Source organism: Kogia breviceps, chromosome 8 (genome assembly GCF_026419965.1).
Source record: "Kogia breviceps isolate mKogBre1 chromosome 8, mKogBre1 haplotype 1, whole genome shotgun sequence".
Classification (NCBI taxonomy): Eukaryota; Metazoa; Chordata; class Mammalia; order Artiodactyla; family Physeteridae; genus Kogia; species Kogia breviceps.
In genome coordinates this window covers 82800781-82816917 of record NC_081317.1, presented here as the reverse complement: position 1 = coordinate 82816917, position 16137 = coordinate 82800781, and the positions used below count along the sequence as shown (strand labels likewise).

At 40.1% G+C, this 16137-nt stretch overlaps 1 protein-coding gene across 1 annotated transcript in view; it reads left to right on the top strand.

Moving 5' to 3' along the window:
• LOC131760996 (guanine nucleotide-binding protein G(q) subunit alpha) overlaps window positions 1-9558 on the top strand; it is a 291093-nt gene extending 281535 nt beyond the window's left edge. Inside the window, exons 6-7 of the mRNA XM_059071217.2 lie at window positions 3364-3517; window positions 9065-9558. Of these exons, the coding sequence (XP_058927200.1) occupies window positions 3364-3517; window positions 9065-9255 (345 nt within the window). The 3' untranslated portion in view covers window positions 9256-9558. The remainder of the gene's footprint in view (window positions 1-3363; window positions 3518-9064) is intronic.
• Window positions 9559-16137: the final 6579 nt, after the last annotated feature.

The window sequence follows — 16137 nt, the reverse complement described above, 5'->3', positions numbered from 1 at the left end:
ACACTGTCCCTTGAGCCATGAAGTAACCTTTCACTCCACTGGTCCCACATTTCATCCGTATTTAATTATGTAAGCAATGGTAGGCGCAAAGAGATTGTGATGCCAAAAACTTGGTCTCTGTGCACCCGTGCCGAATCAAATCTCAGAGACAGAGTTTTGACTGGAGTAGAAAAGAATAGCTTTATTGCTTTGCCAGGCAAAGGGGGGGCACAGCAGGCTCGTGCCCTCAAAACTGTGTGTCCCAACCCAGGGGCATTTGGTGAGGAGTTTTGTAGCAGTGTTTCAGGGGTGTGTGCAGGCCCTGCATTCCTTTAATCTGGCCTCAGGTGGTCTCCTGATGAGCTTCTCTGGTTCCCAGGGTTTCTCAAACTGCAGCAACCTTCTCTCTGGAATGAAGAATGCTTCATCAAGTAGTTAACATTTTCCATTTGTTGGGGGTTTTAGTTCTGTAAAGAGTTCAAAGATATTGTCATGTGTATCCCTTGAGGTGGAACCAGGACCCTGCCCCAAGGCTGCACTATTGTTTCTTGACTGCTCCTCCCTTGTCTCTGCATTGCCTCCCTTCCCTAATTAGCAACTATCTGAATCTGCCCTTTAGAACTCTGGGAGGGTCATGGAGGCTGAAGCCTATTCCCTACAAACAAGAAATGGGGGACACAGAAGGGCTTCCGTGCCCAGGAGCCCCACAGGGTCCTGCTCAGTTTCATTTGGTGGCGATCGACTTTACCAGATTTGGTAAAGATCTCCTTTTGAAAAGTGGGCCTATTCAACCTGATTTGAATCGGTACACTTTATAGAAGAAAAGAGCAAGACATATTCAGGATCTAGAAAACTGTGCTTGGTGAGCTTAGTTTCCCGGAGATTTCCTGGAACAGCAGTCAAAGGGTAATGCAGAGGAGTGTACTTGGCCTCCATAATGCTGCACTATGAAACTCAGGACACATTCTACATCAGGAAAGCAAAAGCTGAGCAGAAGTTAACAGCTTGGAGCCTTAGTCTTCATGGTCATCCTTCAAACATCATTCATTCAATTTCCTTTTAGAAATTGAGAGTGAGGTGTATCCAGCTATATCAATTAGAAGCACTTTTAAAAATTTTTTATATTATATTAGTGTAGAGTTGATTAACAATGTGTTAGTTTCAGGTGTACAGCAAAGTCATTCAGTTATACATATACATGTATCTATTCTTTTTCAAATTATTTTTCCATTTAGGTTGTTACAGAGTATTGAGCAGAGTTCCCTGTGCTATACATTTGGTCTTTGTTGGTTGTCTATTTTAAATGTAGCATTGTGTATGTCAGTCCCAAACTCCCAGTCTGTCCCTGCCCCCCACCCCACCCACCCCAACCACCCCACCCCCCGCTAACTGTAAATTCATTCTCTACATCTGAGTCTGCTTGTTTTGTAAATAAGTTTGTTTGCATCATTTTTTTTTAGATTCTGCATGTAAGTGATATCATATGATACTTGTCCTTTTCTGAGAACCAGAAAAATACAGTTCAAACTAGCTTAAAAACTAAAGGGTACTTAATTGGCTCATGTTACCAGAAAACCCAGAGGCATAACCAAGTTCAGGTATGGTTTAACCAAGAAGTTAAAACCTGGTTTCTTTTTCTCCCTGTTGCAAGATGGTTGCTAGAAGCTCGAGGCTATACAATGCCTCTTCCATTTTCTTGATGAAAGCAGGGTTCTCTGTTCCAGAGCTCTTAGCAAAAATCCTGGGGTTAATTACACCGGTTGAGCAGCTTGGCTACGCTGATGACCATAAACCAGGGAAGCAGTACTCCGGGTGACATGAGCCCTGGATTCAGAGCTCAGCCCTGAATCAGCCCACGTACCAGGAGAATAGGATTCTCTGGCTTAAACCACTGACCCACCTGGTAGCAGTGGAGGTGGGCTCAATCCCCAGCAGTCTTTTCCATTGCCCCAGACTTGGTCATAACACGTAGAACTAAGGGGGTTGGAGAGTGTTCCCTGGGAGAAGAAGTGTGCCCGTGCACCAGGGAAAGGAGGAGTCTCCAAATGTGCTGCCTTTGTCCGTGACCTGAGGATGGGAATGATTTAGAAGCAAGTGTGTCTGTAGAAGGAAGCTGGTGAATAGATGTGGGCCAAACTAGGAGGCTCTGTAGCTTTTGGCTGGTGAGTCTCAAGAGTAACTTTGATTAGTATCTTTGTTTGTAAGACCAGGCTGACTAATTCCTTGAGAATCCGTTGAGGTTTTGTTACCAAGGGTGGCTTGATGATGGTTTCTCACCAACACTGAGGGTAGTGAGAAATACTACATTTGTATCTCCACGTAATTACTATGTATATGTCCACAGTTCTGTATGAAAATTATAGTGAAACTTAGGGAGAAAGTGTGTTCTGATAAATAGGAAATGTGTGATCTAAAAATATTTTTCCATGTGTTTTCCTAATCAGGGAATATATATATTTGTAAAGTAAGTAGTAATAATTCTAAGAATACAGATGCACTTTGGGCAAAGAATTAAGTAACTTTGTGGGGGGGGGTGTTGTTGTTTCTTATTTATTTTTGGCTGTGTTGGGTCTTCGTTGCTGCACGCGGGCTTTTTCTAGTTGCAGCGAGCATTTATTTTTGGCTGCGTTGGGTCTTCATTGCTGCACGGGGGCTTTCTCTAGTTGCAGAGAGCGGGGGCTACTCTTCGTTGCGGTGCGCGGGCTTCTCATTGCGGTGGCTTCTCTTGTTGCGGAGCACGGGCTCTAGAACACGTGGGCTTCAGTAGTTGTGGCTTGCGGGCTCTAGAGCACAGTCTCAGTAGTTGTGGCGCACGGGCTTAGTTGCTCCACGGCATGTGGGATCTTCCCGGACCAGGGCTCGAACCCGTGTCCCCTGCATTGGCAGGCAGATTCTTAACCACTGCACCACCAGGGAAGCCCCCTAAGTAACTTTGATTGTTATGAAATAGAACTAATAGTGAAGCCCCAAGTACACACAGCTTAAGAAATGCAAAATGAAGCCTGGTACTTTGTTCTTAATTCAGATCTTAAGTATTTGGCCATGAATGAATAATTCTTGGTGGACATTTGTGACACTTGGTGGACTTTTGTGACAGTGTGCCAGATGCATGATTCTTCAGCCTTTGATGATTCTCTTTCAACCTTAAGAGTTATTTCAGCAGATGTTTATTATTATTATTCTCTTCCGCTTGTCAACCTGAGAGTTTGCCTAATGAAAAGAGCTGCTGAGCCTTCTGCATGTAAATCCTGATAAAAGCTGCTACAGCCCAGCCCAGGGCCACAGAAACTGAATGCATACCAAAGATGGGTTGGACTTATAAAACAATTCACAGACTGAGTAATCATGTAATTCACGCCTTGTTTTTCTGATGATTTTTTTCAGAACCGAATGGAGGAAAGCAAAGCACTCTTTAGAACAATTATCACGTATCCCTGGTTCCAGAACTCCTCAGTTATTCTGTTCTTAAACAAGAAAGACCTTCTAGAGGAGAAAATTATGTATTCCCACCTAGTTGACTACTTCCCAGAATACGATGGTAAGTCAGCACTCTTCCGCCCGCCCAGTCAGTAGCTAGGGACACATTCCGCCCGCCTCCCGAGACCAGGGCCAGAGCCAACACGCGGCAGTGCCCCGTCACTGCCTTTGCCCTCAGAAGCCTGCACGTTGTGATTGAAGGAGTACAAATTCTTGTTTGTCCTGTCTTTTAACGACGACCTGAAATGTTTCATACCCCGACAATGCTGAAAGTTATAGTTATTACAAAGCACATAAGAAGTTGTTTTCTTTTGCTGTTCAAAGGAGGGAACAATCCCCTGGTTCTGACTAATTGGTGTCAACCGTTATAGTTTCCTCTTCATTTCCCTTTTGTTTGGTAACAGTCTGCCTCTGCCTCTCTCTAGAGAGAAAACAGAACATTGTGGTCAAGAGCCCATGGTCTGAAGTCGATCTACCCAGATTCAAATCCCAGTTCTGATATTTCTGTTCGTAGAACCGTGATCAAGTCATTTAGTTGCTCTGGGCTTTAGAACCAAACTTCCGTTTTGTAGACTATTATAGATAACATATTGTGACATTTTAGCACGATGCCTGACACATGGTGAATATTTAGCAAATATTGACTTTTGGGGGGCTTCATGACCCCATGAAGCCCCATCATCCTGAGGGATGGCACCCATCCTTTAAGCTTTTCCTGTAGCACTTAAGGGTCTGTAGCACCCACTTCAGTACTCATATGTATGCACTTAGCATTATTTACTTCCTTCTTATAAACAAATCTTGCCTTCTCAACTAGACTGTGAAGTCCTGGATGACCGGGCATGACACCCAACCCCTTCCGAGAAATACTTGATAGATTGGTTAACAAAATGAATCCACACCCAGCCACTGTGAAACAGGTGAAAGAGTCACAGCCACTGCCCTGTAAGAACTTACGTGCACAGTCCACACCCATCTCCCCATACGTGCTTAAGTCTAGGTTAGGAGTGGCTAACTACGGCCTGCCGCCTCTTTTTAGAAATCAAGTTTTATCGAAACAGCCATTCATTTATATACTGTCTGACCACTTTTATGCTACAACGGCAGAACTGAGTAGCTGTGACAGAGCTCAAGTGGTCCACAAAGCCGAAAATATTTACTCACTGGTCCTTTAACAGAGAAGTTTGCCAAACCCAGATCTAGATGAACAGCAGGTAAGAGGACAAGCTTTGAATGTCACAAAGAACCAGCACTGCCCCTTACCAGCTATGGTGCCTCAGACAGGTTTATTCAACCACTGAGTTTCTTCCTGAGTAAAAGAGAATTGAATGGAATCACACATGTAAGTTACTTAGCACACTGCCTGGCACAGAGAAGAGCACAAACCCAAAAGTACCTATTATAGAGGTGCAACAGTAAGAGGCCATTTTTTAAAAGTACATTATCAGCAAAGGGTATCTGGCATGGACATCAGCTCAGCAGTGTTTTTGTTCTGCAAACTCCCTCAGAGTGGTAGTTTCGCTTCAAAACTAAAATTCATTTGGCCTCCTAGCTTTCTACGAAGACACAGACACATCGAGAGGATGGAGTTTTATTCATCTTTTCATCACCCATGCATTTGGTATGGTGCTACTCTTGGAAGGGGAACGTTACGTGTTTAATGAAGTTCCCTTCTCAGATGCATGTAAGATTCTAAGCGTTGCTGACTCTACCATGTGGGGGTGTTGTCAGGTATTAGAGATAGTACTGTTTTGGGTAGCAGTGTGTTCCCATCCTCTGTCCAAGTACATTTTCCTTTGTGCTTTGAGGTTCCTTTAAAACGAGACTTGCCCAGCCTAGACAGTGTATTATTCTCTTTTCCTCCTTCTACTTTGCCACTCGCCTGCCACCACGTCACAAGCGCCAGAGCCTAGAGTCCTCGGTGCTCCTGAGGAAACTGTGGAAGGAAGTAACTTTGTGTTAGTTCTCTCCCACGGCAACAGGCTGGCTCCTTAAACACGAGGTCTGCCCGAATAAGATGGGCACGAAGCATCCGGCTTACACCCACACGCATGCTTGCCTCACACACCTGGAAGGAGAGGCTCTTTGTCGTTTTTCTCAGAACTTGGTGAGAATCCACGGATGGGAAATGACCCCCACTTCCCGACGCAGCACCCGCCTACAGGCCAGCGCATGTTTCCGTGATACGCTTGCACACGGGAGGACAGAGGCCGCACGGCCCTACAGAGCAGACCCACCGGGGCTCACGGTGCGTGAGGCGGCGGCACGCACAGCACAGCGGGATTGGTTTCCTGCAGTGCGACACGTGTTAGGAGTACTGTTCTCCACTCTCCGTGCAGCGTCTTCCTAATCTCTTTACACATCTCCTTTGGCCAATAATTTCCCCAGATATCCCATCACTATGAGTGTGAGCATCTTCCCTCTAACATGTGCCCATTGTGAATATCTTTAAATCCCAAGATGTTTTTTTACTGTCCATCTCCCCCAGTAACGCACGTAACACATACAGGAAACTTGGCCGTGGAAAAAGACAGACAGACACTGATTGTTATTCATAAAGCAAACACAGCTGTCATTCCAGGAGACTTCAAGCCCTTGTAAGATGAGCTAAGACAGAAAAAATTCTAGGCCCACTCTGCAGTGATATTTTTATCATAAACATGTTTATAGTATTCTAAATTTCACACTTCCACATTTCTGTACTTGCAAGGTCTTCATTGTAATGAATGCCATTTCTGTATTTCTCTTCGGGAAGGAAAATTACCATTTCTACATGGACTTGAACTGCAAAATTGTCCATAGAGACTATGGAACTCTGTTACTGCTATGATGACTATAAGAATTTCTTTGTAGTTTATGTTTATTCAAATAGCAAATTATGCTTAAAAACGTAACAGGCTCCAAGCGCTCTTCCGTGACCTTGAGTCTTGTTCTGATATACTTTAGAGTTAGAAGAAAAAAAAAAAAAAGTAGACCTTTCCTTCCCAAAAAGAATAAGTAAAAAATTCATTCATAAGCCAGAAAGATAGTGTTCTTTTATGAAAATGAGAGGCTGCACCAGTTCTAACAATCTATTAGTCCTGGTTTTAAATATTTTTATTACTGCTATGGAATTATTATGTTAACAATAAGTACATCAAATAAGCTAGGACATTAAGTGATTATAGATATTACATATTTGTAATTGTGGAACTTTTTAATTCATTATGATGTCAGCCTTCTTAATCATTGACAAAAATTTCAATTCTGGGCTCTGAAGTTAGAAATTCAAACATTCCTTTTGTAAATTGTACAAATGAGAATGATCCATTATTTTGCAGTAAGATTGGTTTGAAAAGTTTTCAGGTTGGCTGTCTGAAACTCACAATGCATTTTGTTAGAATCTGCAGGCCCTCGGTAGAAATTTCAAAGATTTCTTTGTCCCAACCAGTAGATAACAATACTGACAGAAAAAAATCTAAGCTGTGGATCCCGAGAGGGTCTTCTGAGAGAGGAGGAGTGGAGGTTATAGCGCAAGACCTTCTTTCATGGTACAGAACTGGAAAAAATGGGAGAAATGCACATGTATAGTGCCACAAAGACGCATATGAGAAAGGTGCTCAATCCTTGATAGGTGGTGGTGGTGTTTTAGTGTTGCTTTTAATTTACAAGTTTTAAATTAATATATTTATTAGGATCTATTACACCCTATTGAGATATAATTCATATACCATTTAAAATCCACCCATTTAAAGCATGTAATTCAATGCTTTTTGGTATGTTAATTTTAAAAATTATGCTACAATATATGTAACGTAAAATTTGCCATTTCAACCATTTTTAAGCATGCAATTCAGTGATATTATAATTCCACTCACAGTGCTTTGCAGCCATCACTATTCCCACAACTGTCATCAACCCCAAACAAATTCTGTAATCATTAAGCAATAACTCCCCTTTTCTCCTCCTCCTAGCCTCTGGTAACCTCTAATCTACTTTCCATCTCTATAAATGTGCCTAATCTAGGTACTTCACATAAGTGGAATCGTACAATATTTGTCGTTTTGTGTCTGGCTTATTTTACTTGACATAGTGTTTAAGGTTCATACATGTTGTGGCATCTATCAGAACTTAATTTTTATGGCTGAATAATATTCCATTGTATGTATATACTACCTTTTGTTTATCCATTCCTGTCGATGGATCCTTGGGTTGTTTCCACCCTTTGGCTATTATGAATAATGCAGCAATGAAAATTGGTGTACAAGTATCTGATAGAGCCCCTGCTTTCAATTCTTTTGGGTATATACCTAGGAGTGGAATTGCTGGCTCATATGGTAAGTCTGTGTTTAGAGTTTTGAGGAACCATCAAACTGTTTTCCATTTTACATTCTCAGCAACAATGCACAAGGGTTCAGATTCCTCCACATGCTTGCTATAACACTTGTTATTTTTCCACTTGATTTGATTATAGCCATTCTAGTAGATGTGAAGTGGTATCTTATTGTGATTTTGATTTGCATTCCCTAATGATGCTGAACATCTTTTCACGTGCTTATTGGCCATTTATATATCTTCCTGAGAGAAATGTTTATTCAAGTCCTTTGCCCATCTTTTTATCAGGTTGTCTTTTTGTTATTGAATCGTAGGAGCTCTTGGTATATTCTGGATATTTACCCCCATAGCAGATACGTGATTTGCAAATATTTTCTCCCATTCTGTAGGGGGTTTTTTTGTCATTTTAAAAAATTTTGTATTAAAGTATAGTTGAATTACAATGTTGTGTTAATTACTGCTGTACAGCAGAGTGTGTAGGTTGTCTTTTTACTTTCTTGATGTCCTTTGGTATACAAAAGTTTGTACCTTTGATGAAGTCCAATTGATCTGTTTTCTCTTTTGTTGCCTGTGACTTTAGTGTCATATCTAAGAATCGGTTACAAAATTATTAAATAAGTTCTTCATATATCCTGATAAATGTGCCATAATCCTTCTGAGACAGTGCTTGGCACATAAGAGACCCTGGATAAATGTAAGAAAATGTAAACCAGCTTTTTAAATCATCACACGTAGTGAATTGAATTCTCATAAACGTGGTTTGCTCAGAAACACCAGAAGTGAGGCTACAGAGGACAGCTGTAGATAGATGGACCAGACCTTAAGGAACAGGTTTTTTATTCTGAGAGAGATTTCAGGCTGGAGAATGTAAAATGACCCATCATGGAGTGGGGGAGGGGAGACACACGGGAGCAGATTGACAAGAGAGCCTGAGGCAGTTATGTAGTACACATGCTTATTATGCAGCTGAAACCAGCACAGTTAACTCTGTCCAACAGAAGTAAACTAATCACACCCCTACTGAAGATTCTGCTGTGGCTCCCTATCTCCCAAAGAATCAGAGCTAAACTTAGCCTGCCCTTCAAGCTGTCTGCCTGTTTTCACCTAATCACATTCTGTGGATGGATGGGCAGGTAAAGTGACAGAGGAGCAATTACACATAGTAGTGTTGAGGAAGATGCTTATAACAGATCCAGCCTGCACTGAAGAGGTCTTTGAGCATCAGTAAACATTTACTGAGCAAATGCCTTAACAGATCAGCTGACAAATGTCCCTTTCCTCCCTTGGCCAACAGGACCCCAGCGAGATGCCCAGGCAGCTCGAGAATTCATCCTGAAGATGTTCGTGGACCTGAATCCAGACAGTGACAAAATTATCTACTCCCATTTCACATGCGCCACAGACACCGAGAACATCCGCTTTGTCTTTGCTGCCGTCAAAGACACCATCCTCCAATTGAACCTGAAGGAGTACAATCTAGTCTAATTGTGCCTCCTTGACAGCGCCCTTCCCTTCCCTGGTGGGCTATTGAAGCTATACAAGAGGGACTGTATTTCTGTGGAAAACAATTTGCATAATACTAATTTATTGCCGTCCTGGACTCTGTGTGAATGTGTCCACAGAGTTTGTAGTAAATATTATGATTTTATTTAAACTATTCAGAGGAAAAACAGGATGCTGAAGTACAGTCCCAGCACATTTCCTCTCTTTTTTTTAGGCAAAACCTTGTGACTCAATGTATTTTAAATTCTCAGTCATACACTCACAAAGAGCTGTTTCTTCCTCTCTCTCTCTCCCCTCTTCTTTTCTATTAAGCAAAATGAAGCTGATTTTCCTTTTCCTAACCCATCCCCCCTTCCTCCTGATTCTTCCCACATTACAATGGCCTTTATCCTAGTTCCATTCTTGGTCAAGTTTTTCTCTCAAATGATACAGTCAGGACAATTGTCATTCAACTTAAGCCATCAACATCAGCTTAATTTAACAGTTTGTAGTTTTTGCTGAAGGATTATAAGTATTAATACTGTGGTTTTAAATGTATTGCTCTGGATACACACGTAGAGGGTTTTTTTTATATAAATATATTGTTTTGCCTCACTTTGGGCTGGGACAGTGGATGCTCATCTAACGGTTAAGTGTCTTTTTTTTTTTTTGGATTTCTACCTTCAGCCATAGCTTGGTTGCTCAGTGAACTGTACAGCAGTCAGTAAGGCAAGGGCCAAGACACACAGAAGTCCTTTCTTTTGAAATGCCATGTGCCATTGTCCTTCCTCCTTTCCTTCCCTTTTTTTTTTTTTTTTTTTTTTCACCCTGCTTTCTTCAAACTGCAGATGCCAAAAAAAGATGCCAAGAGACACTACATTATCCCAATGGCTGCTACCCGGATCCTTTTCATAGGTTGCTCTTAATTTTTGTTTCCTTCAGTTCAAACTTTTCCTCCCCCTTTTTTTTTCTTAGTGTTTGGGCCACAATTTTTTAAATGACTTATATTAATGGGTATGTGTTGCCAAAGCTGGCTTTAAAAAAAAAATTTTTAGTAAGAACCTAAAAGATAAAAGCCAGTATCTTAAAATGTAAGAGAGTAAGACCGTGAAGCCTAAAATGTTTGGCTGCAAATGAACATGAAACACCAGTTGCCAAACGGTCACTGTCACTTTGACTCTCATACTCCATCCTTTTCTTTGCCCTTAAAATCACATTGTTTTGTGTCCACATTCCATGTTGAGCATCTAAATCAACAATGCGGAAAAGCTGTCCTGTGTGATACCCCATGAAATCTGCTTTTATCTCTTCATTGGAAGCCAGTTTTACTCACTTTGTGTTCTTTAAGGTCAAGTAGGTCTGCCAAGAACATTGATTGATAGTATTATTCTGACACCTTTAATTTGCAGAATCTGAAGTTACTGCTAGTTTGCCATCTTTGGGATCTTAAACTGGTGACTGGCTGAGTTGAACTTAAGGAAGATTTGTGGACCGAAACTCAAAAGTAACCTCTCTGTTCTATAGAACATGTATTTATATAACTGAACATAGTAGGAGAGAGAGATCTGGAATTCTATATGTGCAATTTTTCAACCAATGCAAAAAACACAGCACATGTATTGATGAGCTTCTGTCAAGCAGTTTGAGTTGAAATATGATTTAAGAAAATAAGTCATGACTATTTTAAACCTGCTGGGAAGTTAGAATTAGGCCATGATGCTGGTCTCAGTTTAACTACAGTACTATTTGGCACAAGTCTAAACTTTCATATACATCATTCTTTTGGAACAGTAAAGGAGAGGGAGAAAAATCAATGGCTTATCAGATGAGTACCAGAGTTACTAAGGAGTAATGGGATGTTCCCATTCTTTACTCTCCCAGCCTCAAACTATACAGGTTACTTGTTTTTTTTTCTCCTTATTCAGAAAGCACCTGTAATTTAATTAAGAAACAGACTGCCTGTAGGTATAGTGCAATTACGAATGCTCTAATCATTGTACATACATCTCTCCCTTGATATTGCATCATCCATACTGGCTTTGTAATCATTAATTTTTTGGCAGATTGAATGTGCTGTATTGATATGTATCTATGTAATTGTATTGTGTGTCTTATAGCTAATTCACATTTTGAATAATGTTATTTTATTTACTTTTTTAAGAGAGGAGAATGTAAATTTGTCAGTTTATTTCTGACTAGGGATTTTTTTTTTTTTTTTTCCATTTAGAAAAGAAAAAAAAAAAAAAACCTTACTATCGTACGGAGCGGTACTAGCATCGTGCTATATAAAATCATTTGCACATTCCTGAGTAGAGGTATACTGATTGTAAGACCCAAAGGTCTTAAGACCCAAAGGTAATTTCATAGCAAAAATCAGTTGGAGCTTTTATACAAACATGGGAACCAACTTTGTAGAACTTTTGCCATTTGACCTAGGATTGGAATATGAGCTTTTATACAATTCATATTCTTATTTGGCAAATATGCACAGTTTAGTATTACCTCTCTGATGGCCTTTATTAGAAAGGCAGTTTTAGAAGCTATTGTGATCCACTAAGGAAATGTTTTAACAGCTAGCAACCACTGCTTGCCTGAAAGGGCGATCTTAAATTTGGTGCAGCAAAAAAAAAAAAAAAAGAAAAAAGAAAAAAAAAAAGAATAACAACATTTGAAGGCCTACAGTGTGTATAGAGAAAACCTCATCACAAGGTCATAAGTGTTACAGTTTTAGGGAATCAAGATATTCTATTTAATAGAGCTATAGTAGATGTAGTCAATTAAACCTGATCTCAAAGCTCAAAGAAGCTGAGCAAAACAGGGAAAGATTGTTATATTTGTCTTTATGAAATCGGGATGGAATTGCTATGCAGAATTGAGGTTTGTGGTCTCACTGTTCATCGTAGGGTGCATGACAAGATCCCTTCTCTTGAGAAAGGAAAAAATTGATCACCCTAGTTACAGTGACGCATAGAAACCGAATTGTATCCACACTAGTCAGTCGAAGCTAGAGGATTTTCTTTTTTGTTTCTTTGTTTGGGGTTTTACTGAAGGGTCTGGGGTGGGAAGGGATTCTTTTCAGTTTTGTATAAAAACAAAGTTTACTCATGCTTTCTATTATTATTGTGATTGCAAGCATTCTAAGCGTGTGCCGCTGGACCCCTCTTGTTGATGCTCTCGGTAACAGTTAACGGAGGCCTGTGGCGAGTTTTGTGGTGACTTGGGCATGTCTTATTGAAAAACAAAAACACAAAACACAGAAACCTTTCTTCAGCAGACCAAGGCAAGCAGCCGTTTCATGACTCACTTAACACATTGCAGTGTACCAGTTTACAGATGATTTTTCCCTTTTTGCGTGACATGGCAGTTCCAACCCACAGAGAATCCCTTATTTGTAAATTGGAGGTTTGTACTATGCCTTACAGAGCTTAAATTCAGAAGTTTGTGCCTCATATCTGAAACAAAGGGAAATAACAAAAGTAAATAAATCCCCTCAAAGTGTTTGTTTTTAAATACATTTTCATATGAAGAGCTCTGTTGAATGTCATGAATAGATTGGGGGGAAAAAATCTTCTAGAAACCTGCATATGTTGTTTACTAGCAGATGACATCTACAAAAGGTATTTAAGGAACACCCGAAACTTGTATTTTTTTTGTAGTTTAACTAGCAGGTCTAATATTTAAAAAAGGTAATTCAGCTAAAGGACAATTTACTTTTTGTACTTCAGACTATCTTGATTGTCAAGGTGTACGAACTGTAATTTTAAAATTTATACTGCCACATGATTGTACATTTCAGTTGTCTTAAGTTAGGAATCAGTGAAAAGCTATTTATGCTGGATATGGGTCAAAAATGACTATTATTTGCAAAAAATATATAAAAATAATGGGAAGAAAGGGCTGCATAATGAGATACTGCAAGACTCAGATACTGGTTGGAAATAATCAAGTTACCCTCAATTTCCCTTTGTTTTCAGTTTCTCAAAAAGAATGAATGAAATGAAATATAGCAGAATGTTAACCCATATAAAAATAAAGTGTACCCAAATATTGTAACGGATATTGCTGCTCTTCTTAAAATTAAATAAGGGTTTAAAACCACTTAATTGGTAATTGACAACATCTCAGTTGACACAGATAAGGTGTGCTTGGTATACTGTTTTCTTCCAAAGGTTATCTTTGGTTAGAAACACACACAAAAATTAAAACTAGTAACATTGTGTTTATCTATCTCTACATATTTCCAGCATATGTAGCGTTAATAGATCTGTCCTGGTAACTATGTCTTTGGGATTTCATTTTGATTTCATAAAATTAGGAAAAGAAATGGCTTAGTTGTATATGACTAGCTAGAGATTTTTGGAGCCCAACACCTGCTGTTTCGTAGATACTTAGTACACAGTCTGAACTTGCCACTTGTTTTTCTCACAGAATAACCATTTCCTGCTGTCTTCCCAACTACCAATGCCCTCAATAACCCTGTTGCTTCTAGAATCATCTGTTCAAAGTATGCATATACACCCAGCACATAGTAGGTGCTCAAATATTAATTTCCTTCTTACCTCCCTTATCATGTATCCTCCATTTCCCCATATGATTCCAACCCAATAGTAAGTGGCATTTACATGTTATGAAAACATCTATTGGGTAAAATTGGATCTCACTTGGATAAAGGAATTCTGACTTCCATATAAGCTTTGGTAGACAGAAAAACAACAGGGAGAAGATATTCTTCAGTAGAATATTTTTAAGTTTAGAAAAGGAAGATGGAAAATTACTATGTAACTTTGTTCAGGTTACTTCGACTGAAACACATGTTTTTGGTGGATTTCTTTTCCTCAGAGAACTCTCTAAATGCAACTTGCTGGATTCCTCACCTGTCATCATGCTGGAAACCCTTACTAGACCTATGTATTTAGGGAGTTTTGTCAGAAAAACATTTTTAACTTGCAGTATTTAAAAGAATCATATTTACTGTTCTTAAAATGTCATTCAAATGCATGTATTGTCTATTGTTTGGGGATGGGAACTAGTTTTGCAAAAAAACACCTAATGTTGTATAATAATGCCCCGATGATCTTGCTGGTTAAAAATACAGTATTTTTGGCCATAAGTTTGTACTACAGTTTTCTTCATTCTTGAGTTTTCCTTCTCTTGAAGTTGCCTAAGCCTCTCCGAGAATGTTTTTTATTTTAAGGAGTATTGGGATAAATCTTTCCTTCCTTAAAGCACTTTATACTGCACATCCATTTCCCAAAGTAGGTTCAATAGTTTTTAAACAAACCCCCCCCCCAAAAAAAAAACCAAAAAAAACGCAAAAACCCTTTTCCTTTCTGAATATAATCAGAAATGTCCAACTTCTTTAGTGGAAGTTTTCATATTGATAGTATTTATCAAATTTGTTTTTTAAAAAACTTGCCCTAATTTAGGTTGCAAGCAACTGTTAAAACAAGTTTAAATAGCTGCTCAGTAAAGACTTACAACAAGCCACAGTCTCCACCCTGAGGCCATCTCCTCAGAGAAAGAACACAGGCCTCACGGGCAGAGGGTTTGATTAGAGTTTCTTGTCCCAGCCATGGGAATGAAAGGTCTACTCCATGTGGGAAAAAGGACCTGGTGTAGGTGTCCTTTAAGTCTGTGATTTTTAGAAACATACATCGAGGCTTTTGAGATCAGCTAAAAACTAGCTTTTCCTTTTCTAGCAATTTTGTGAAGTTGGGGTGATGGCAGCAAGTGCTTCTCCAGAAAATCGGTGCTTACGTAGGGACCTGAAACCGTAACAGAAGCAAGACCTGTTCCTCCTGCTACTTTTGATCAGGTCTTTTACTTGGTAGCCCAGCCCTTGCTTATGGAATTTTTGTGTGTCTTTCGGAATATTGTTCCGTCCATTTACTTTAGAGAAGAAACTGTCATTTTTACTTAAAAGCCTTAGTTTTAAGGCTCTCCTATCCTTGCATGTTTTACAGACCCTTTCCAGTAGGTGGTGTCCCTTCTCTCTGGATCTTCATGTGAAGGGAATGGTATGCCTGGGGCCTATCATTAGTACAGGCCTGGAGTGACAGTTCCCACAGCCTCTCTGCCGAGGAACCGGGGTATTAAGCAGCCCCCTAGCGCTCACTCCTCGCTCTGTGGCCTTCTTGCTGGGGCCTGACCCCACCAGCACCTGACCTTGGTCCATCTATGCCATCATCTTGAAGACCCCCACCCACAGAAAAAGACAGGAACTTGCTGAACATTATTTGAGCCAAGTATTTTAACTTGATCTTTCAACTCACAGGTCAAGCCTGCCTAGTCTGATTTTTTTCTGTCCTATCCTGGGAGCAATAAAAGAGTAGCTGGTCTGAAAGCTGCTCTACCTTGCTCTTCACCTTCCCTGTCTCCTCCCATTTTTCTCTTAGGATGCCACAGCCGGCATGCTGCCTCTTGAGAAACCAATTAGACCACAGCAAAGAGGTGGGGGGAGAACTTGATGCCAAGGAACAACAGTAGTTCGTTTGATAGTGTGTATGTACAGAGCAGCTTCTAATCGTCATCAGCCAGTGTCTTGTTTTTCTCTAGTTGTCTAATTCTGAGTCATTTCCATGTTCATCAGCTACTTCATATTTAAAGCCTTTACTGAAATGTTGATCAGGTTTGGAGAGTGGAAGGCAGTGGTTGAGGGTGGGTTTCTGGTTGGTTCTTTTTGTTTTAAGTTACCTATGTGTTACCATTGTTTCTTTGTTTCACTGCCACTGCTAATTACACACAGATCCAGCTATTATGAGGCACTGAACTCAGTCTGTGTTAATGGAGCCTCCCTTGGGTCCCTGCAAAACAAGGCCTTGGTTGTAAAATGTGGGTCTCTTTAAAATCTAAGATATACAGGGAATTCTGAAAAGGTTCTTTTTG